The sequence below is a fragment of the Heliangelus exortis genome, chromosome 1 (assembly GCF_036169615.1).
Source record: "Heliangelus exortis chromosome 1, bHelExo1.hap1, whole genome shotgun sequence".
Classification (NCBI taxonomy): Eukaryota; Metazoa; Chordata; class Aves; order Apodiformes; family Trochilidae; genus Heliangelus; species Heliangelus exortis.
Window position 1 is genome coordinate 61,894 of NC_092422.1, and position 23,919 is coordinate 85,812.

A 23,919-nucleotide genomic window follows, 5' to 3' on the forward strand; every position below is an offset into this window, starting at 1 on the left:
ACCTGGGGGGGTCCCTGCCTGTCCCTGGGGGTCCCTGGGGGGGGGTCCTTGAGGGTCCCTGGGAGGGTCCCTGGGGGGGTCACTGGGAGGTCCTTGGGGGGTCACTGGGGGGGGTCCCTGGAGGGGTCCCTGCCCGCTCCTCCCTCCCGTCCCTGCCTGTCCCCGTCCCCGTACAAGCTCGGCTCTGATTGGCTGAGGGACTCAGCGGCAGCCAATCAGGACGCGGGGGCGGGGCTTTTCACCGCCGGTAGCGTTGACGTCACTGCCCGAAGGAGGGGGGGGGGGGGGGAGGAGGAAGGAGGAAATAATGGGGGGGGGTCCCCCAATGTCCCCGGTTTATGTCCCCCCCCTCTCAATGTCCCCCTCCCCAGTGTCCCCCCCAATGTGTGTTTGTGTCTCCCCCCTCAATTCCCCCCCACTGTCCCCCCCTTTGCCCCCCCCAATGTCCCCCCCCCACTGTCCCCCCCCAATGTCCCCCCCCAATGCCCCCCCCCATGTCCCCCTCCCCTCCGCGTGCACCAGGGGGCGCCGTGTCCCCTCTGTGCCCCCCCCCCCTTTCCCGCCCCCGTTCCGCCCCCTCCCACCCCCCCTCACCCCCCCCCCCCATCCTTCCTCCTCCTCCTCCTCCTCCTCCTCCTCCTCCTCCCCCCCCGCCCCCCCCTCCGGTTCCTGTCCCCCCCCTCCTTGTCCCCCCCCCCACCCGTGTGGCCCCGTCGTGCCGCCCGCCCCCGCCCCGGGGCCCGCTCGGGGGCGGTGGCGGTGGCGGCAGCGCCCGCACCGGATCGGGCCGGGCCGAGGCGGAACCGAACCGAGGAGGGGCCGAGCGGAACCCAACCCGGCCCAGCGGAACCCAACCGAACCGAGCGCAGCCGAGCGGGGCTGAACCCAGCAGAACCGAACGCAGCCGAACCGAACCGAACGCAGCCGAGCCCAACGGAACACAGACGAGGCGAACCCATCCGAGCCCAGCCGAACGCATCCGAGCCGAACCCATCCGAGCCGAACCCCGCCAAGCTGAGCCGAGCCCAACCGAACCCAGCCAAGCCGAACCCAACCGAACCCAGCCAAACCGGGCCAAGCCGAACCCAACTGAATCCAGCCAAACCGGGCCGAGCCGAGCCCAACGCAACCCATCCGAACCGAGCCCAACCGAACCCGGCCAACCCGAGCTCAGCCGAACCCAGCCGAGACCAACGCAACCCAGCCGAGCCGAACCGAACCGAGCCGACCCGAACCCAGCCGAGCCCAACCCAGCCGAGCCGAGCCGAGCCGAACCCAGCCAAGCGCAACCGAGCGGAGCCCAGCCGAGCCTGGGCGAGCCCAACCGAACCCAGCCGCACCGAACCGGGCCGTTTCCCGGCCGTACCGAGCCCAGCGCCCGCCCCGCTGCCGCCGCCTCTCCCTCCACCATCCAGCCAGTAATTTTCCAAGCCCGCCCGGCGCTTCCCGCTGGAGCTTCCCGGGGGATCTGCGGGGCCATGGGAGACAAAGGCACCCGGTGAGTGGGGGGCGAGCACGGGGGGGGCACCCCCGGGACACCCCTGGGGGGGGTGGCAGCCCCCGGTGTGGCGGGGGGAGAGGGGGGGGGAGGAAATCCCGGAACGCCCCGCACCCTGCCCCGCACCCTGCCCCGCACCCGGCCCGAGTCACAACATCTGGGTGCCCCCCCCCCCCAAACCCCTTTTGGCTGGGGGGGTCCCCACAAGGGGGGGCTTTGAGGCCGTGGGGAAATGGGGGGGTCCCGGGGGTCGTGGGGACCCCCGGAGGGTGGCACAGCCCCGCCTGAGCCACAACATCTGGGTGCCCCTGGGGGGTCCCCACCGGGGGACAGTGGGGAAAGGGGGGGTCCCGAGGGTCGTGGGGACCCCCAGGGGGTGGCACAGCCCTGCCTGAGCCACAACATCTGGGTTCCCCCCCTCCAACCCCTTTCGGCTGGGGGGGGTCCCCACAAGGGGGGGCTTTGAGGCCGTGGGGAAATGGGGGGGTCCCGGGGGTCATGGAGACCCCCAGGGGGTGGCACAGCCCCCCCTGCACCCCAACCCGGGGCTCTGAGGGGTTATGGAGTCTGGGGGAGGGGGGGGTGTTGGGTGTTTTATTTTGGGGGGGTCTCCCCAGCTCGTGGTTCGGGTGGGAGCCTGGGGTGCCCCCCAGAGAAGGCACCGGACCCCCTCCCCCTTCCCCCCGTGGTGTTGTGGGGGGGTTGAGGAGCGGGTGCCTGGGGACACGGGGACTGTCCCCAACACCTCTGTCCCGGGGGGGTCACCAGGGGGCTGTCACCTTTCAGGGACCCCTGTGGCAATGGGGGACCCTCGGTTCCCAGGGGGGGGCACCAGGGTGGCTGTCACCATTTTTTGGGGTCCCCCGTGACCCCACATTACCCAGGGCCCCCCCTGCACTGACCCACCCCAGGAAAGAGATTTTGGGACCCCAGGGGAGACCCCGGTGACCCCCCCAACCCCTGGCACTGGGGGGTCTGGGGGTGTCTTCTGTGACACCCCCTCCCCGGCCACCTCTGGGGTGACTGAGGGGTTAATTCTCTGTGTCCCCCCCCCCGTGTCCCCTGGGTCTCCCCATCACGGGTGGTTTTGGGGTGCTCCTGCTCAGCCCCCACGAGCAGTGGGCAGATTCAGGGGGGTGGGGGGTTGGCACCCCCCCTCCTCGGTCCCCTCCATGTCACCTGGGGTGCTCCAGGTGGCCGATGTCACCATTGTCCCCCCCCATGTCACCACTGTCCCCCCTAGGAGGGGAATGGGGGGGGGGGGATCCAACCCTATTTTGGCAGAAGCTTCCAGAAAGGCTGCAGCGTTTTGGGGGGCTGGGATGAGTTTTGAGGGGTTCTCCCACTGACCCCCCCACACCCCCTGCATTGGGGGGGGGACTGGGGGGTGGCAAAGAGGCTCACTGGGGGTTGCCCCTCAGGATGTGGGTGACAGCACCCTGACCCCTCCCCCCTCCCAGCTCAGCACCCCAAATTCTCCAGAACCAGCACGTTGCACCCCTGGAGTGGGTGAGCACCCCCCCCACCCTTAGACTGGGGGGCTGGGGGGGGACCCCCCCTTTTGGAGCACCCATTGGGTCCTTCCTGGGATGCAGGTGGTTCAAGCCCAGGAGGTTTTGGGGTGCCCGGGGTGGGGTTGGGGGGTGTTTGTGTGTGATGTCCCCATAGTCTGGCAGCACCCAGGGGTGGGGGTCAGGCAAATCATCCCCCCCCCAATTCCCTTTTGGAGCTCCAGCCCTAAATCTCTTGGGATTTATCCCAAAACCACAGGGGGGGGGGGGATTGGTGTTGACTTTCCCCCCCCAAAACCATCGTTCCTGCTGATCCTTTGGGTGCCAGCTTGCGGTCCCCCCAGTTTGGGTTTTTTTTTTTGGTGGGGGGGATTCTGTATCTGTCCCCACCCCTCCTTGGGGACATCGGGTTTGGGGTCACCCGGCCCCCTGGGTGCTCCCTGGGGTTCAGTGGGGTGCCGAGAGGTGGGGGGGTGGGTGCTCCCTGGGGTTTTGAGGGGTGCTGAGAGGTGTTGGGGGGTGTGGGGGGGGGGTGGCTCCGTGTGTCCCCTTGTCCCCAACCTCCTGTGGTGGGAAGGGGAGGTGGCTGGGGGGGAGTAAATGGGCAAATTTCTGGCAGCCCTGGGGCCCCGTGCCAGCCCCAAACGTCACCTCCTCTGCTGCAGCTCCTCCAAAAATCCCCAATGCCACCCCAATCCCACCCCAATCCCAACCCCCCCTTTCCATCTCGTCCCAGGGGGTGACCCCGTGGGCCAGTGGGGTGCTGGGGCTGGTGGCCCCGTGGGCAAGGTGGGAAGGTCCTTGGGGATGCTCCCCCTGCATCCTCCTGGGAGCTCCAGGAGGTGTCTGGAAGGTGGCCCTGGGAGGGGGAGATTCCTGCTTCCTGGCTCCTGTTTGGAGAACAAACTCTGGGCATAACAGCAGGATCCAGGCACATCCCGGATCCCCCGGCCAAGGAGCTTCCTTGCCAAGGAAAAATCCGGCCTGGATTGGAGGGGATGGTGCTGCCCGGCCTGGAGGGGATCCGGGATGGGATGGGATGGGATGGGATGGGATGGGATGCAGTGAGGATGTGAATGGGATGCAGCTGGAATGTGGGGTAGGATGCAGCAGGAATGAAGGGATGGGATTGCAGTGAGGATGTGGGATGGGATGCAGCAGGGATTTGGGATGGGATCTGGGATGGGATGCAGTGGGGATTTGGGATGGGATGCAGCAGGGATTTGGGATGGGATCTGGGATGGGATGCAGTGGGTATCCGGGATGGGATGCAGCTGGAATGTGGAGTGGGATGAGGAATGGGATTGCACTGGGAATACAGGATGCAGTGGGGATGGGGCATGGGACACAGCAGGGATGTGGGATGGGATTGCACTGGGGATGCACTGCAGGGGGTAGTAAGGATACGGGCTGGGATGCAATGGGGATATGGGATGGGATGCAGCAGGGATTTGGGGTGGGATGCAGTGGGGATATGGGATGGGATGCAGCAGGGATGTGGGATGGGATGCAGTGGGGATATGGGATGGGATGCAGCAGGGATGTGGGATGGGATGCAGCGGGGATGTGGGGTGGGATGCAGTGGGGATGTAGAATGGAATGCAGCTGGGATTTGGGATGCAGAGGAGATACGGGATGGGATACAGCTGGGATGTGGGGATGTGGGATTGTGCAGCAGGGATGCGGGGTGCAAGAGGGATATGGGATGGGATGCAGTGGGGATATGGGATGGGATACAGCTGGGATGTGGGATTGTGCAGCAGGGATGCAAGAGGGATATGGGATGGGATGCAGTGGGGATATGGGGTGGGATACACAGTGGGGATGCAGTGGGAATGCAGTGCAGATGTGGGATGCAGCGAAGATGCAGGATGGGATGCAGTGGGAATGTGGGGTGGGATGCACTTGGGATGCAGTGGGGATGTGGGATTAGATGCAGTGGGGCTGCTGCAGCCTTCCAGCCCCTGTTGTGCTGCTCCTGCTCTGGGCTGACCCGGGAGCTCCGGGGGCTCCTCTGGGATCCTCCGGGATCCTCTGGGATCCTCCCGGCTCCTCGGGGCTGTCCCGGAACCGGGAGGTTGGGAGGGACCTTCCCACAGAGCCCTCACTGCCTGAGGACTGGGACTGGGAGGGGGGGGCTGGGCAGACTGGTTAATGGGATGTGGGACTGGTTAATGGGATGTGGGACTGGTTAATGAGGTGCAGTGCTGGTTAATGAAATGCAGTGCTCATTAATGAGGTGTGGTGCTGGTTAATGAGATGTGGTACTGGTTAATGAGGTGTGGTACTGGTTAATGAGGTGTGGTACTGGTTAATGGGATGTGGTACGGGTTAATGGGATGAGGTGCTGGTTAATTGGATGTGGTACTGGTTAGTGGGGGTGGTACTGGTTAATGGCATGTGGTACTGGTTAATGAGGTGTGGTGCTGGCTAATGAGATGCAGTGCTGGTTAATGAGATGCAGTGTGGGTTAATGAGGTGTGCTGGTTAATGTGGTGTGGTACTGGTTAATGGGATGTGGTGCTGGTTAATGAGATGCAGTGCTGGTTAATGGGATGTACTGGTTAATGGGATGTACTGGTTAATGGGATGTGGTGCTGGTTAATTGGATGTGGTACTGGTTAGTGGGGGTGGTACTGCTTAATGGGATGTGGTACTGGTTAATGAGATGCAGTGCTGGTTAATGAGATGTGGTACTGGTTAGGTAATGGTTAATGGGATGTGGTACTGGTTAATGAGATGCAGTGCTGGTTAATGAGATGTGGTACTGGTTAGGTACTGGTTAGTGAGATGAGGTGCTGGTTAATGAGATGTGGTACTGGTTAGGTACTGGTTAATGGGATGTGGTACTGGTTAATGAGATGAGGTGCTGGTTAATGAGATGCAGTGCTGGTTATTGAGATGTGATACTGGTTAGGTACTGGTTAATGAGGTGTGGTACTGGTTAGGTACTGGTTAATGAGAGCCTCCTGAGATGGGGGGGAATCAATTCCCAGCTTCTCCAACCCTCTCCCCCCACCTATTCCAAGACAAAATCGATGGCATCACCCCCACCCCCACCCCCCCACCTCGTGTCCCCCTCCCAGAACCCAAAATCCTTCTCAAAAATTCCCTGCTCGACTCCAGATCTTCCTGGAATCCTTCCTGAGGAAGGGGGAGCTCTGGATTTGTGCCTGAGGAGAACAGATCCCTGTCAGGAAAACGGGAAGGGAGGGAGAGAGGGACCCGTCCCGAGGTTGGGTGACACTTGGGTGTCCCCACCCCATCCAGGGTCGGGTCCTGCCTCCTGGCTCCAGAGTTTGGGACACCAGGAAGGGCTGGAGGGGGCAGGGGAGGCTCCAGGGATTCCTCCTTCCCACCCTCTGGAGCTGGAGTTGGGTGGGATCCAATGGGGATGCAGTGGGGATGTGGGGTGGGATCCAATGGGGATGCAGTGAGGATGCAGTAGGGATGCAGTGGGGATCCAGTGGGAATGCAGTGGGGATGTGGGGTGGGATGCAGTGAAGGTGCAGGATGCAGTGGGGATCCAGTGGGATCCAATGGGGATGCAGAATGCAGTGGGGATGTGGGGTGGGATCCAATGGGGATGCAGTGAGGATGCAGTGAGGATGCAAAGGGGGATGCAGTGGGGATGAGGGGTGGGATGCAGGGAGGATTCAGGATGCCCCCACTCACCCCCCCAGCCAGAGCTTGGCTGGAGTGTGCTGGGTCCCCATGGCTCCTGGGGACGTGGGGACAGAGATGGACACAGGGACACAGGGACAGGGGGACACAGGGACAGGGGGACACAGGGACAGGGGGACACGGGGATGCAGGGACACAGGGACATGGGGACACAGGGACATGGGGACACAGGGACATGGGGACACAGGGATGCAGGGACACAGGGACAGGGGGACACGGGGACAGGGGGACATGGGGACACAGGGATGCAGGGACACAGGGACATGGGGACACAGGGCTGCAAGGACAGCAGGACACAGGGAAATGGGACACTCAGTGATGCCAGGGTGTAGGGACATGGGGACACGGGGACACAGGGATATGGAATTGTAGGGACACAAGGACAGAGCTGTGGGCTGTGGGGACACAGGGAAGCAGGGCCCTTGGGGACAGAGGGATGAAAAAATGTGGGGACACCAGGATGCAGGGACACAGGGATATGGGGACACAGGGATATGGGGACACAGGGATGCAGAAATGGGACACTGGGACATGGGGACACAGGGATGTGGGGACATAGGGACGTGGAAATGTAGGGGACATGGGGACACGGACGTGGGGACACAGGGACGTGGGGACACAGGGACGTGGGGACACGGGGCTGTAGGGACAGCAGGACACAGGGAAATGGGACACTCAGTGATGCCAGGGTGTGGGGACACAGGGATGTGGGGACACAGGGACATGGGGACACAGGGACATGGGGACACAGGGGTGCTGGGGGGCACCTCAGTCCCCCCCACCCTCCTCTTCCTCCTGCCCAGCCCTGGGATCCCATCTCCTGAGATGTCCCTGGGCTCTCAGGGCTGGTGGAAGTTTGCTCCCTGCAGCAGCAATGCCACCTCCTCCAGCTGTCCCCTGGGGTGACACCAGGTGGGTGACGTGGCAGATGATTGTCCTGGTGACCCAGGGCTGTGCCAGGCCAGGGGGGGTTTGGTGGCACTCGGGAGCTCTCCTGGCACCGTTGTCCCTTCTGCAGGAGCCAACGTGTGGCCATGGGGGGGGGGGGGGGACACTCTGGCACGTGGGGTTGGGGACAAAGCTGCCACCAGGGAGTGGACACAGGGATGAGGTCACCTTGGGCACAGGCATGGGGGTGAGGGGACAAAGGGCATGGGGGGGACACAAGATTGAGGGTCACCTTGGCTCTCAGACATGGGGTGAGGTCACCCTGACAAGGGGACACAGGGGTGAGGGTCACCCTGGCATGAGGACATGGGGTGAGGGGACAAAGGGCATGGGGACAAAGTGGTGAGGGTGAGACATGGGGGTGAGGGTCACCTGGGCATGGGGACACAGGGTTGAGGTCACCTTGGTCACAGGCATGGGGGTGAGGGGACAAAGGGCTTGGGGGGGACACAAGATTGAGGGTCACCTTGGCAAGGGGACACGAGACTGAGGGTCACCTTGTCAGGCAGGCATGGGGGTGAGGGTCACCTGGGCATGGGGACATGGGGGTGAGGGGACAAAGGGCATGGGGACACAGGGCTGAGGTCACCTTATCAGGCAGAAATGGGGATTAGGGTCACCCTAGCAAGGGGACACAAGATTTAGGGTCACTTTGGCATGGGGACATGGGGGTGAGGGGACAAAGGGCATGGGGACAATGTGTTGAGGGTCAGACATGGGGGTGAGGGTCACCTGGGCATGGGGACACAGGGCTGAGGGTCACCTTGGCTCTCAGACATGGGGGTGAGGGTCACCCTGGCAAGGGCACCTTGCCACTTTGGCAAGGGGACACAAGATTGAGGGTCACCTTGGCATGGGGACATGGGGTGAGGGTCACCCTGACATGGGGACACAGGTGAGGTCACCTTGTCGTGCAGGAGTGGCTTTGAAGGTGACCCTGGCGCGTGGCCCTGGGGACAAAGGACACCCCAGGACACCCCAGGACACCCCAGCAGATCCAGGGCTGCTCCCATCCCTTGGGGACTGAGCCACCACCTCCCAGTTGTCCCCCCAGCACCAGGATGTGTCCCCAGCACCAGGATCTGTCCCCCCAGCACCAGGATCTGTCCCCCCAGCACCAGGATGTGTCCCCAGGATGTGTCCCCAGCACCAGGATGTGTCCCCAGCACCAGGATGTGTCCCCAGGTTGTGTCCCCAGCACCAGGATGTGTCCCCAGCACCAGGATGTGTCCCCAGGTTGTGTCCCCAGCACCAGGATGTGTCCCCAGCACCAGGATGTGTGTCCCCAGCACCAGGATGTGTGTCCCCAGCACCAGGATGTGTCCCCCCAGCACCAGGATGTGTCCCCCCAGCACCAGGATGTGTCCCCCCAGCACCAGGATCTGTCCCCCCAGCACCAGGATCTGTCCCCCCAGCACCAGGATGTGTCCCCCAGCACCAGGATGTGTCCCCCAGCACCAGGATGTGTCCCCAGGATGTGTCCCCAGCACCAGGTTGTGTCCCCAGCACCCTGTGCTCAGCCCTGGGGAGGCCAGAGCTTGAGTCCTGTGTCCAGTTCTGGGCCCCTCAGCTCAGGAAGGAGCTTGAGGTGCTGGAGCAGGTCCAAAGGAGGCAACTGGGCTGGGGAAGGGATCCAGCAGAAATGCTGTGAGGAAGGGCTGAGGGAGCTGGGGGTGTTGAGGCTGGAGAAGAGGAGGCTCAGGGGAGACCTCATCACTCTCTCCAAGTCCCTGAAAGGAGGTTGGAGCCAGGGGGGGGTTGGGCTCTTTTCCCAGGCAACTCTCAGCAAGACAAGAGGCCATGGTCTCAAGTTGTGCCAGGGGAGGTTTAGGTTGGACATTCGAAAGAATTTCTTGATGGAGAGGGTGCTCAGGCATTGGAATGGGCTGCCCAGGGAAGGGGTGGATTCTCCATCCCTGGAGATATTTCAAAAGAGCCTGGATGTGGCACTCAGTGCCATGGGCTGGGAACCACGGGGGGAGTGGAGCAAGGGTTGGACTTGAGGAGCTCTGAGCTCCCTTCCAACCCAGCCAGTTCTGGGTTTCCATGAAAGGGAAGGGGAAGGGCCAGGGGAGGTTCTGTGGTGGGCTGGGCAGCTCTAAGGGATGGGGACACCTTGCACTGCACCAGTGGCTGCACCTTGCACTGCACCATGCACAGCATTTTGCACTGCACCTTATGCAGCACCATGCACAGCAGGGCCCTTGTGCTGCACCTTGCACTGCACCTTGCACTGGACTTTGAATTGCACCTTGCACCACGGGGCCTTTGCACTGCACCTTGCACTGGACCTTGAATTGCACCTTGCACCACGGGGCCTTTGCACTGCACCTTGCACTGCGCCTTGTACAGCACCTTGCACTGCACATTTTGATGCAACGTGCACAAGAGGGCCCTTGCACTGCACCTTGCACAGCATCGTGTGCTGCACCTTGCACTGCACCTTGTGCTGCACCATGCACAGCAGGGCCTTTGCACTGCACCTTGCACAGCATCGTGTGCTGCACCTTGCACTGCACCTTGCACTGGACTTTGAATTGCACCTTGCACAAGGCCTTGCACAGGGCCTTGCACTGCACCTTGCACTGCACCTTGCACTGCACCTTGCACTGCAACTTGCACAGGGCCTTGTACTGCACCTTGCACTGCACCTTGCACTGCTCCTTGCACCATGGGGCCTTTGCACTGCACCTTGCACCACAGGGCCTTTGCACCGCACCTTGCACGCCAGGTCCCTTGTGTGCCACCTGGGGACAGGATGGGTGCCACCTGTGTCCCCACAGGGTCCCGGGGGTGCTGTGGGGTGGGGTGAGGAGCACCCATGGGTGCCCTCCAGCCGCTGACCCCCAGCCCCCCCTCTCTCTGCTCTTTTCCAGGGTGTTTAAGAAAGCCAGTCCCAACGGGAAGGTAAGGAGTGGGGGGGACACGGGGGACACGGTGACCCTGTGGGGTGACACCTCCCCCACACACACAGGGGGCACATCCAGGAGGGGGGACATGGATGTGAACACGGGGGCCACGGGGGGACAGCTGGGACTTCATCTGGACCCCAATGTCCCTCGGGTGCCACCAAACCTGGAGACATCTGGGGGGGTTCTGGGCTCTGCCTGGGGTCAGGGCCATGGGGACAAAGCCATGGGGACAAAGCCATGGGGACATCCCAATGGGGACAAACCTGTGGGGACAAACCCAATGGGGACAAATCCATGGGGACAAATCCAATAGGGACAAAGCCATGGGGACAAGTCCATGGGGACAAACCCAGTGGGGACAAAGCCATGGGGACAAAGCCATGGGGTGCCAGGTGGGACCTGACCCAAATGTCCTCTGGATGTGAAGTGTCCCTCAGGTGCCACCAAACCTGGAGCCATCTGGGGGGGTTCTGGGCTTTGCCTGGGGTCAGGGTCCATGGGGACAAACCCAATGGGGACAAATCCATGGGGACAAATCTATGGGGACAAAGCCATGGGGACAAACCCAATTGGGACAAACCCAATGGGGACAAACCCATGAGGACAAGTCCATGGGAACAAAGCCATGAGGACAAGTTATGGGGACAAATCCATGGGGGCAAAGCCATGGGGACAAACCTATGGGGACAAACCCAATGGGGACAAATCTATGGGGACAAATCCGTGGGGGACAAACCCAATGGGGACAAATCCATGGGGACAAAGCCATGGGGACAAAGCCATGAGGTGCCAGGTGGGCCCTGACCCAAATGTCCTCTGGATGTCAAGTGTCCCTCAGGTGCCACCAAACCTGGAGCCATCTGGGGGGGCTCTGGGCTTTGGGGTGCCCCAGCCACCCACCGGGTGGTGGCACGTGGGGACCTGGGGGTGGGGGGGACCCCAGGCCCCCCCTGAGAGCCCTGCTGGACACCAGAGCTGAGGATGTCCCTGTCCCCCCTCCAGCTCACTGTCTACCTTGGGAAAAGGGATTTCGTGGATCACATCGACGTGGTGGATCCCGTGGGTACGTGGGACCTGGGGGAAGGGGGGACAGTGGGGGAGGGGGACACAATTTGGGGGAGGGGACACAGTGTGGGGGAGGGGGACACAGTTTGGGGGAGGGGACACAGTCTGGGGGAGGGGGACACAGTGTGGGGGAGGGGGACACAGTGGGTGGGGGGGATGCCCCTGGGTGGGTTGGGGTCCCTTGAGCTTCCGTGGGTGGGAGGTTCCTGGGGAACGGGACCACCCTTGGGAGATGCCTTGGGGACACCTGGTGGCACTGCCACCATCCGGGTGCTGGTGTGTCCCCCCAGCTCTGCTGGCATGTCCTGTCCCTGCTGCCACCTCCCCCTGGCACCGTGTCCCCCTGACCAACGTCCTCCTCCTGCTCCTGCCGTGTGTTGCCCCCGTGTCCCCCATGTCCCCCCCATGTCCCTCCTATCCCCCATGTTCCCCTGTCCCCCCCATGTCCCCCCCATGTCCCTCCTGTCCCCCTGTGTCCCCCTGTGTCCCCCCCTGTCCCCCAATCCCCTCCGTTTCCCCCATGTTCCCCTGTCCCCCCTGTGTCCCCCTGGCCCCCCCATGGCCCCCCTGGCCCATGTGTCCTCCCCTGTCCCCCTGTGTCCCCCTGTCCACCCCGTGTCCCTCCTATCCCCCATGTTCCCCTGTCCCCCCTGTGTCCCCCGTGTCCCTCCTGTCCCCCTGTGTCCCTCCTGTCCCCCTCCTGTCCCCTGTGTCCCCCTGTCCCCCCTGTGTCCCCCCTGTCCCACGTGTCCTCCCTGTCCTCCCCATGTCCCCCTGTCCCCCTGTGTCCCCCCCCGTCCCCCCATCCCCTCCATGTCCCCCCTGTCCCCCTGTGTCCCTCCTGTCCCCCTGTCCCACGTGTCCCCCTGTCCCCCCCACGTCCTCCCTGTCCCCCCCTATGTCCCCGTGTCCCCCCGTGTCCCCTGACCCCTCTTCCCTTGCAGATGGGGTGGTGCTGGTGGACCCCGAGTACCTGAAGGAGCGCAAAGGTAAAGGGTGCCCGGGGGTCCCTGGGGACACGGAGGTGACACCGCCACGGGGGGTGGTTGGTGGCCCCGTGCCACCCTGTCCTGCTGCTGCCATCTCTGGGCCCTCGGGTGACATTTCTCAGCCCCCTCGGGGACAAAGGGTCCTGTGCTGGGTGTCCCATGGGGCATCTGGCGGGTCCCCGGGCTGTGGTCCTGTGTCCCCAGCATGGGACCTCCCTGGGACTGGGGTGAACCGTGGTGTCACCAAGCCATGATGTCACCAAGCCGTGATGTCACCATGCATGGTGTCACTGTGCATGATGTCACTGTGCCATGATGTCACCATGCATGATGTCACCCTGCATGATGTCACCAAGCCATGATGTCACAGTGACAGGATGTCACCGTGCATGATGTCACCGTGCATGATGTCACCATGCCATAATGTCACCAAGCCATGATGTCACCATGCCCTGATGCCACCATGCTGGTGATGTCCCCATGCTATGGTGTCACTATACCATGAATGCCACCACACCACGGTGTCACCATGCCATGACACCACCATGCCATGATGCCATCATATCAGTGGTGCCACCAAATCATGACACTGCTGTACCTTGATGCCACCACACCATGATGTCCCCATGCTGGTGATGTCCCCATGCTGGTGATGTCCCCATGCCATTTTATTACTACATCACGGTGCCACCACACTGTGATGCCACCATGCTGGTGATGTCCCCGTGCCATGATGTCCCCATGCTATGATGTCACTATACCATGATGCCACCATGCTGGTGATGTCCCCACACCACGGTGTCCCCATGTTATGATGTCACTATACCATGATGCCATCATGCTGGTGATGTCCCCACACCACAATGTCCCCATGCTATGATGTCCCCACACCGTGATGTCCCCATGCTGGTGATGTCCCCACACCACGATGTCCCCACACCACGATGTCCCCATGCCCTGATGTCACCATGCTGGTGATGTCCCCATGCTGGTGATGTCCCCATGCTGGTGATGTCCCCACACCACGATGTCCCCATGCTATGATGTCCCCATGCCCTGATGTCCCCATGCTGGTGATGTCCCCACACCACGATGTCCCCATGCCCTGATGTCCCCATGCTAGTGATGTCCCCATGCTGGTGATGTCCCCACACCACGATGTCCCCATGCTATGATGTCCCCATGCCGTGATGTCCCCATGCTGGTGATGCCCCCACACCACGATGTCCCCATGCCATGATGTCCCCATGCCATGATGTCCCCGCTCCATGACGCCACCACCCCCCTAACACCACCGTGCCGGGGTGTCACCGCACTGTGCCGCCACCCCATAATACCCTGGTGGCCACCAGCCCACGATGCCACCTCGTCACCCCCCTCCCCCTTGTCCCCCTCCCCAGTCTTTGTCACCCTGACCTGCGCCTTCCGCTACGGCCGGGAGGACCTGGACGTGCTGGGCCTGACGTTCCGCAAGGACCTGTTCGTGGCCAACACCCAGGCCTTCCCCCCCCTGCCCGAGGAGAAGAAGCCCCTGACCAGGCTGCAGGAGAGGCTCATCAAGAAGCTGGGCGAGCACGCCTACCCCTTCACCTTCGAGGTGGGGGACACTGCTCCTGGGTGCTGGGAGGGGGACAGCGGGGCCTGGAGGGTCATGGTTGGGGGTTGAGGTGTTGCCACTCATTGGATGGTGGAAGGGAGGGTGACCCAGGGGACATCAGGGTCCTGTAGGGTCATGGTTCAGGGGTTGAGGTGTTGCCACCCATGATGAAGATGGAGCTTTGGATGGTGACCCACCCTGGGGACATCGGGGTCTTGTAGGGTCATGGTTCAGGGGTTGAGGTGTTGCCGACCCAGGGGACAATCAAGGTCCTGTAGGGTCATGGTTGGGGATTGAGGTGTTGCCACTCATGATGAATATGGGGCGTTGTATGGTGGAAGGGATGGTGACCCATCTTGGGGACATCAGAGTCACATAGGGTCAGGGGGGGGTTGAGGTGTTGCCACCTATGATGAATATGGAGCCTTAGATGGTGGAAGGGATGGTGACCCACCCTGGGGACATCAGGGTCCTGTAGGGTCAGGGGGGGTTGAGGTGTTGCCACCTATGATGAAGATGGAGCTTTGTATGGTGGAAGGGATGGTGACCCACCCTGGGGACATCAGGGTCCTGTAGGGTCATGGTTTAGGGTTTGAGGTGTTGCCAGCCATGCTGAAGCTCCAGCTGTGGATGGTGGATCTTCATACCTGGGAGGAGAAACCACCCACCAGTGGGGAAACTGAGGCATGAAGGTCCCTGCCCTGAGTATGACCAGGGTGGTGGCACCACGGGGGTCCCAGCCCCCCTCCTGACCTCCTGCCCTGTCCCCCCAGATCCCCCCCAACCTGCCTTGCTCCGTGACGCTGCAGCCAGGCCCAGAGGACACGGGGAAGGTAAGGTCCAGGTCCAGGTCCAGGTCCAGGTCCAGGTCCAGGTCCAGCTGGTGGGGGGGGGGGGCGTTGGGAAGAGGCTTCTCCAACTCCTCCTCTTCCCCATCCTGGTCTCCAGGCTTGTGGTGTGGACTATGAGGTGAAAGCTTTCTGTGCAGAGAACCTGGAGGAGAAAATCCACAAGAGGTGAGAAGATCCATCCAGGTGGGAGCAGCATCCCCCGGGGGGGCAAAGGACAACCCCAACCTGGAGATGGGAATGGGATGGAGGTGACCTCCAGGATGGAACTGGAATGGAGATCCCCTCCGTGCCAGGGCTGGAATAGGGGTGTCCTCCACAGTGGGGTCAGGACAGGGATGTTTGTTGGGCTGGGGATGGAGGTGAGGTGATGTTCACCAGCGTGGGGCTGGGCCTTGGGTGGAGGTGTCCTTCAGGTTGGGATGGAGGTGTCCTTCAGGTTAGGGTTGGGATGGAGGTGTCCATCATGTTGGGTTGGGATGGAGATGTTTACCAGTTGGGGCTGGGATGAAGGTGTCCTTCAGGTTGGGTTGGGATGGAGATGTTCTCCAGGTTAGGGTTGGGATTGAGTTGTTCTCCATCTGGGGTTGGGATGGAGATGTTCTCCAGCCTGGGGCTGGGATGGAGATGTTCTCCAGGTTGGGTTGGGATGGACGTGTCCTTCAGATTGGGATTGAGATGTCCTTCAGGTGGGATGTTCTCCAGGTTGGGGCTGGGATGTCCTTCAGGCTTGGGTTGGGATGGAGATGTTCTCCAGCCTGGGGCTGGGATGGAGATGTTCTCCAGGCTTGGGTTGGGACAGAGCTGTCCCCCTGCTGAGCCTGGGATGGAGATGTCCTCCATCTGGGGCTGGGATGTCCTTCAGGTTGGGTTGGGATGGAGATGTTCTCCATCTTGGGCTGGGATGGAGATGTCCTCCATCTGGGGCTGGGATGTCCTTCAGGTTAGGGATGGGATGGAGATCCATCCTTTCCAGCGTTGGGATGGGGCAGGGTTGGGCTGGAGGTTCCACCTCTGCTCCGTGGGGAAGGAGCCCAAACCCTTCTGCGGGGCCCCAAATTGACACTCCTGGCCCCCAAAAAGGGCCAAGGAGCAGGTCCTGGGCGGACCCCCGACCTCTCCTGTCCCCGTCCCCAGGAATTCCGTGCGCTTGGTGATCCGGAAGGTCCAATACGCTCCGGAGCGCCCCGGCCCCCAGCCCATGGCAGAGACCACCCGGCAGTTCCTGATGTCTGACAAACCCCTGCACCTCGAGGCTTCCCTGGACAAGGAGGTGGGCGAGGGCTGGGGAGGTGACCCCGGAGGGGGTGGCGGGGGACACCAGTGAGATCCATTCTGGGGACCCCAGTGTGGCCCTTTCTGGGGACACCCTGAGACCCTTTCTGGGGACACCAACCTGACCCTTTCTGGGGACACCAGTGAGACCCTTTCTGGGGACACCAGCCTGACCCTTTCTGGGGACCCCGATGTGACACTTTTTGGGGACACCAGCCTGACCCTTTCTGGGGACCCCGATGTGACACTTTTTGGGGACACCCATGTGGCCCTTTCTGGGGACCTCACTGTCCCCCCCCTCCCTCCTTTGCCCCCTCCCTGTAGATTTACTACCACGGGGAACCCATCAGCGTCAACGTCCACGTCACCAACAACACCAACAAAACGGTGAAGAAGATCAAAATCTCAGGTGAGGAACCTCGGGGAAACCGAGGCAGAACCCTCCAGCTGCTGTCCCCTCCCCGTGGGGACCCTCCCTGACCCCCCCCCCGTGTCTCCACCTCGCCCCAGTGCGCCAGTACGCGGACATCTGCCTCTTCAACACCGCCCAGTACAAGTGCCCCGTGGCCGTGGAGGACGCGGAGTGAGTGCCAGCAGCTTGGGGACGTCCTCAGGGGACACCTTGGGGGGGACCTCGGAGGAGCCCTGGGGGACTCCTGGCCCTGTGCAGAACTTTGGGAGCGGTGGGATGGGGATGGTGTGGCCGGAGAAAGGGAGGGTGGGGAGAGATTCCTGAGATTCCTCTTGGGTGGCATCCGGAGGGGTGGAACCTCCCAGGTCCCCCTGGCCAGAGGGAGATGTCACCGGGGGGGGGTTAGGGTGGGGATGGTCACCAGGGTGGGGGTTAGGGTGGGGATGGTCACCAGGGTGGGATTGGGATGGTCACCAGGGTGGGGTTAGGATGGGGATGGTCAGTAGGGTGGGAATGGGATGGAGATGGTCAGGAGGGTGGGGTGAGGGTGGAGATTGTCACCAGGGTGGGATTGGGATGGAGATGGTCACCAGGGTGGGATTGGGATAGAGATTGTCACCAGGGTGGGCTTGGGATGGAGATGGTCACAAGGGTGGGATTGGGATGGAGATGGTCACAAGGGTGGGATTGGGATGGGGATGGTCACAAGGGTGGGATTGGGATGGGGATGGTCACCAGGGTTGGGTTAGAGTAGAGATTGTCACCAGGGTGGGCTTGGGATGGAGATGGTCACCAGGGTGGGGTTAGGGTGGGGCTTGTCACCAGGGTGGGCTTGGGATGGGGATGGTCACAAGGGTGGGGTGAGGGTGGGGATGTTCATGGGGCTGGTGCTTGTATGGAGGTATCTGAGCTGGGTCTGGAGTTGGGATGGAGATGTTCACCAGAATGGGATGGAGATGATCACTAGATTGGGATGGAGATGTTCACCAGGATGGGATGGAGATGTTCACCAGAATGGGATGGACATGTTCACCAGGATGGGATGGAGGTGTTCACCAGGATGGGATGGAGATGATCAGCAGGATGGGGTGGAGATGTTCACTAGACTGGGATGGAGATGATCACCAGGATGGGATGGAGATGTTCACCAAGATGGGGTGGAGATGATCACCGGGATGGAGATGATCACCAGGATGGGGTGGAGATGATCACCAGGATGGGATTGGGATGATCACCAGGATGGGATTGGGATGATCACCAGGATGGGATGGAGATGTTCACCAGGATGGGGTGGAGATGATCACCAGGATGGGATCAGGATGATCACCAGGATGGGATGGGGATGATCACTAGATTGGGATGGAGATGTTCACCAGGATGGGATGGAGATGATCACCAGGATGGGATCAGGATGATCACCAGGATGGGGTGGAGATGATCACCAGGATGGGGTGGAGATGTTCACTAGACAGGGATGGAGATGTTCACCAGGATGGGATGGAGATGATCACTAGATTGGGATGGGGATGATCACCAGGATGGGATGGAGATGATCACCAGGATGGGATCAGGATGATCACCAGGATGGGGTGGAGATGTCTGTGTTGATCCATGGGCGTGTCAGGGACGGGGTGGAGCTGGGGCCCTGTCTGAAGGTGACCACTGGACTGTTGTCCCGTTGTCCCCAGTGACATGGTGGCCCCCAGCTCCACGTTCTGCAAAGTCTACACCCTCACCCCGTTCCTGGCCAACAACCGGGAGAAGCGGGGGCTGGCGCTGGACGGGAAGCTGAAGCACGAGGACACCAACCTGGCCTCCAGCACCCTGTGAGCCCCCAGCACCCCCGGGGGTCCTTGTGCCCCCCTTCTGCCTCCCCCGGGCAGAGCACCGAGCCCTGGGGGGCACCCAGCACCCTGGGTCCGAGAGGGGAGGGAGCGGCCGGGGAGACCTTTGGGTGCGGGATTTGGGGTGGGGGGCTTTGTCTCCTCGTTGAGCCCCCCCTGGTTCCCCCTCCAGGCTGAGGGACGGAGCCAACAAGGAGATCCTGGGAATCATCGTGTCCTACAAGGTGAAGGTGAAGCTGGTGGTGTCACGAGGAGGGTGAGTGAGCCGTGGGGACAACCCCTGCCCCCTGCCAGGGGGCTGCACCCAGGACCTGAAATGCAGCAGATCCCAGTGAGGGGCGAGAGGACCCCTTCTGGGGACACCAGTGGGGCCCCTGGGGACACCAGTGTGACCCTTTCTGGGGACACCAATGTGACACTTTTTGGGGACACCCATGTGACCCTCTCTGGGGACACAAATGCCCCTTTCTGGGGACACCAGCTTGGCTTTTTCTGGGGACCCCAGTGTGACCCTTTCTGGGGACACCAATGTGGACCTTTCTGGGGACACCAGTGAGACCCTCTCTAGGGACCCCAATGTGACCCTTTCTGGGGACACCAATGTGCCCCATTCTGGGGACACCAATGACCCTTTCTGGGGACACCAATGTGGCCCTTTCTGGGGACCCCAGCATGGCCTTTTCTTGGGACCCCAATGTGACCCTTTCTGGGGTCACCAGTGAGACCCTTTCTGGGGACACCGATGTGACCCTTGGGGACACCAGTGAGACCCTTTCTGGGGACCCCAGTGTGGCCTTTTCTGAGGACACCAATGTGACCCTTTCTGAGGACACCAGTGAGACCCTTAGGGACGCCAATGTGACCCTTCCTGGGGACACCAATGACCCTTTTTGGGGACACCAATGTGACCCTTTCTGGGGACACCAACGTGACCCTTTTGGGGGACACCAATGGGGCCCTTCCTGGGGGCACCAGTGTGACCCTTTCTGGGGACACCAGTGTGACCATTTCTGGGGACCCTGCTCGCCCCCTCCTCTGTCCTGCAGTCCCTGCAGCAGGATGGGGCTCTCCTCATGGCCTTCCACGTTGTGGATGAGCCCCATCACCCCCCCAAAGCTCCCTCGGGACTCAGCAGTGTGTGGGGGACGTGGAGGGGACATGGGGGGGACACGTGTCCTGCGGGATGGTCACTCATGTGGTCTCTCCTTTCACCCCCACCAGCCTCCTGGGAGACCTCGCCTCCAGGTAACCCCCATGATGCTCCCCCCAAAATGGCTGCCACAACCTCCCCTCTGTCCCCTCCTCTGCCACCCCAACCCCATGCTTGTCCCCAAGATGCCACCATTGAGGAGATCATTAAAGAGTAACAATAACAACATCAAACGAGCTGTGTTGCCCCACGTGGGGTTGACCTCATGGAGTTGACCCACGTAGAGTTGGCCCCCGTTGTGTGTCCCGTGTAGGGCTGACCCACACTGAGCTGTCCTGGGCAGGGTGACCCACACAGAGTTCACCTCTGTGGAGTTGGCCCATGGAGGGTTGATCCCTGTAGGGTTGACCCATGTGGACCTTTCCAGTGTAGGTTGACCCATGTAGAGTTGACCCATGTTGAGTTGTCCAGTGGATGTTGACCCATGTCGAGCTCTCCAGTGTTAGTTGACCTCTGTAGAGTTGAGTTGATCCTTACAGACTTGTCCAGTGTAGGTTGACCCCTGTAGAGTTGTCCAGTGGACATTGACATGAGTAGAGTTGACCCCTGTAGGGTTGACCCATGTCGAGCTCCCCAGTGTTGGTTGACCTGTGTAGAGTTGACCCATGTTGAGTTGTCCAGTGGATGTTGACCCGTGTAGGGATGACCCACGTTGAGCTCCCCGGTGCAGGTTGACCTGTGTAGAGTTGAGTTGACCCTTACAGACTTGTCCAGTGTTGGTTGCCCCCTGCAGAGTTGACCTCTTCAGGGGTGACCCCCGTAGACCTGACCGGTGCAGGTTGCCCCCTGCAGAGTTGACCCTTGGGTTGACGCCCACCGAGTCATCCTCCCACGTTGACTTCTCCCACGTTGCACCCGTGGGTGCTGCCGGGGTCGCTGAGTGGAGCCTGGGGGTGGCTTCTTGGGGAGCTGAGCACCTCCAGCCCTGGGGAGGAGAATCCCACGGGGGGATCCTGGTGCCCCTTTGCCATTCCTGGGGGACACTGGGGACACTTCAGGATGTCCCAACCCCCCCGTCCCCTTCCTGCTGAGCACCGACAAACTCACTGCACCCCCTCCATTCACGTGGCTCTGCCCAAACCCCGGGGGGGGCTCAGGGGGGGATTTGGCTCTGCAGCTGCTGCTGAGCTGCTAAACCTCAGATTTTTTCACCACCCTGATCCCCCCCAGCCCCCCCCAGGGCTCAGCTTTTCCCACCCCCCCCCCCACACACAGCTTTTTTTTTTTGTGCTGATCCCACCCCCCCAGGTCAAGCTCCAGCAAGAAGCTCTGTGAAGGTTTTGGGTTTTTTTAACGCAGTTTTAGGGTCTCCTCAGCAGCTGAAGGGGGGGGGTTGGGGTTTGTTCTCCCCCCCCCACCTCCTTAAACTCCCCCCCACCCCCCAAATGTTCCCACCAGTGACGTGGCAGTGGAGTTGCCCTTCACGCTGATGCATCCCAAACCCAAGGAGGAACCAGCACATCGGGATGGTGAGTGCCCCCTCCATCTCCAGGACCCCCATTTTGAGGTGGTTTGGGGTTTTTTTTCTGGGGGGGGGGTGGGGGTAGGTGCAGAGAGCATCCCCCCCCACATAAATCTGTGGCTTTTCTGAGGGTCCCATCAAACCCAGGGCAGAAGATCCCATGGGGGTTGGGGGAGGGTGGGTGACCTCCATCACCCTGGGGTGTGTTGGGGGGGTCATAGGGACCTGGTGGGACACGGGTGACACGTGTGTCCCCCCCCTGGGTACCTAAATCTGTGGCTCCTGCTGCCTGATGGAGATTTTGAGGGTCCCATCAAACCCAGGGCAGAAGATCCCATGGGGTTTGGGGGAGGGGGGGTGACCCCCATCACCCTGGGGTGTGTTGGGGGGGCCATAGGGACCTGGTGGAACACGGGTGACATGTGTCCCCCCCCCCGGGTACCTAAATCTGTGACTCTTCTGAGGGTCCCATTGAATCCAGGGCAGAAGGTCCCATGGGGGTTGGGTGAGGGGGGAGTGACCTCTATCACCCCGGGGTGTGTTGGGGGGGGGGGGTCATCGTGGGACACGGGTGACACGTGTGTCCCCCCCCTGGGTGACTGACCCCACTCTGCCTTTCCCTTCTCTCCAGTTCCAGAGCACGAAGCCCCCATAGATACAAACCTGATAGAGCTTGACACAAAGTAAGAAACACCCCAAAAAAAAACCCCAAAACCCCCGAATTTAAATCACCCCCACCCTAGGGTGAGGTTGGGAGGTGGGGGGGGGAGAGTGTCTTGTGTGGGAATGGGAAGGGTTTGTCACTGTCACCCCCCCCTCTAACTCATGAACATGGGATGGTCACTGACCCCTAACGCACTCCCTGCCCCTCTCTCTTCTCTCCCTCCCTTTTCCATCTCCCTGCATGGCTTCTCCTCCCCCCCCCTCTAAAAAAAACCCAAAACAATTTAAAAATCAGAAGAAAACGCAGTAAGAAATCGCCCGCTTTGTGCCGTGGGGGGGGTTGGGGGGTGGGATGGTCCTTGGGGGGGTGGGGGTGTTAATTCCGTGGTCACGTTGGACCCGTTGGGTTAATCCCTAAATTCAGCTTTTCTGGAAAAAAAAAAGGGGGGGATTGGGGAGGTTTGTTGGGGTTTTTTTTTGTTGTTGTTGTGCAGTGTGGTTGCTGAGGAGCTGAGTAAATCGGGGAGGGGGGGGGCAACGAATTCAGGGGCTTTATTTGGGGTGGGAGGGGTGGGGGTAAGAATTGGTAAAGCTTTGAAAAGCGAGGCTGAAAGTTGGGGTTTTCAGCCCAAACTGCTGATGGGGAGGAGGTGGGACCACTCTTGGTGGGATGGTCTTGCATTGGGTTCCCTCCCCCACACACACAAAAAAAAAAAATTAAGTTCTGGGCTGGTGGTGTGCACCCCCTTTGATAAAAATCATGGAATCAGGGAATAGTTTGGAATCAGAGACCTTTGGGTCGGGTTGGGTTGGGTTGGGTTGGGTTGGGTTGGGTTGGGTTGGGTTGGAGGGACCTTCATCCAACCCCACCCCATGGCCAGGGAGGGTGCTCCAAACCTCACCCAGCTTGGCCTTCAGGACTTCCAGGGATGGGGTGGGGGGTGGGCAATTGAATTTCCCCCCCTTTTTTGTAAAACCTCTGTGCCCCGTGTCCCCGCAGTGACGACGACATCGTCTTCGAAGACTTCGCCCGCCAGCGACTCAAGGGCATGAAGGACGACAAAGAGGAGGAGGAGGAGAGGACAAACTCCCCCCAGCTCAACGACAGATAAGCGACCACCCCCTCCTCCTCCTCCTCCTCCTCCTCACCCCCCCACCTCGAGTAACTCTCCAGGAACTCCTCCCCACGCCTCCGGCTTCTTTGTTTGTTTGTTTGTTTGTTGGGTATTATTATTATGGGGTTTGGGGTTTTTTGGTTTTTGTTTTTTTTTTTTTGTATCATGATTCATTTGGGGAGTTTTCTTGGGTTTTTGGGAACCTGTCTGCGGATGGTGACATCAATTATAACCTTCCAGCCCTGCTGTGTCCTCACTCTTCATCCAGCTGCTGGTTTCCCCAAGGGAGGGAGGGGGTCCTGGAGGTTGGAGGAAGGAGGGGGGGGGGCTGCTCATCACCCCTCACCCCCCCTTCTCCCCACCCCAAATTTTCCCCCCTCCCTCGGAGCCCTTTCCTGTGAGCTGCCTCTTCCGTGTCTTTTCTACAAGTCCAGTCTCACCAGTTTGCTACTGGAATGGGGAAGAGGGCTGGGATTGGGGATGGGGGAGGGGGGGGCAGCAGAATGGGGAGGGGGAGGGCTAGGGGGGGAATCTTTGGGTTTTTAGGCAGCCTGGCTCATGGGAAAGGGCACCTACACCCCCTTTGGTTGTCCCCTCCTCTCCGGTCCTGCCGCATGTGTCCCCTCCCTGGGATGCACGAGAGACCCCTTGGACCTTGAGACACCCCCCCCTGGGCAAAGGTTTGGGCCCCCCACCCCAATCCTGGTTCTGGAGCTGGCAGGGGGGGGGTGGGCGTCGTTTCCCCCACCTCTTCCTCCCAAAATCTTCTGCAAACCAACCCCGGGGGTTTCTCCTTCAGCTCCATTGCCTTGGACACCTGGAGAACCTCCCCAGAGGTCCTGGGGGGCTGCATGGTGGGGGGGGGGTACCCAACCCCCTCCTGGGG

The 23,919-nt window shown here is 61.3% G+C and overlaps 1 protein-coding gene and 1 long non-coding RNA gene across 2 annotated transcripts; both read left to right on the plus strand.

Moving 5' to 3' along the window:
• Positions 1–701: 701 nt before the first annotated feature.
• Positions 702–23,289, plus strand: LOC139799711 (beta-arrestin-1). The gene is made up of 16 exons (XM_071752008.1): positions 702–1,498; positions 10,518–10,548; positions 11,556–11,616; positions 12,563–12,607; positions 14,008–14,204; positions 14,978–15,037; positions 15,153–15,220; positions 16,190–16,325; positions 16,652–16,736; positions 16,838–16,910; positions 18,428–18,565; positions 18,756–18,839; positions 19,805–19,828; positions 21,192–21,262; positions 21,887–21,938; positions 22,919–23,289. Exons 1-16 carry the CDS (start codon positions 1,479–1,481, stop codon positions 23,028–23,030), a joined length of 1,257 nt encoding a protein of 418 aa, XP_071608109.1. The 5' UTR covers positions 702–1,478; the 3' UTR covers positions 23,031–23,289.
• Positions 15,229–16,093, plus strand: LOC139799775 (uncharacterized). Its single transcript, XR_011727469.1, has 3 exons — positions 15,229–15,604; positions 15,691–15,786; positions 15,873–16,093. It is a non-coding gene; the product is annotated as an uncharacterized lncRNA (long non-coding RNA).
• Positions 23,290–23,919: the final 630 nt, after the last annotated feature.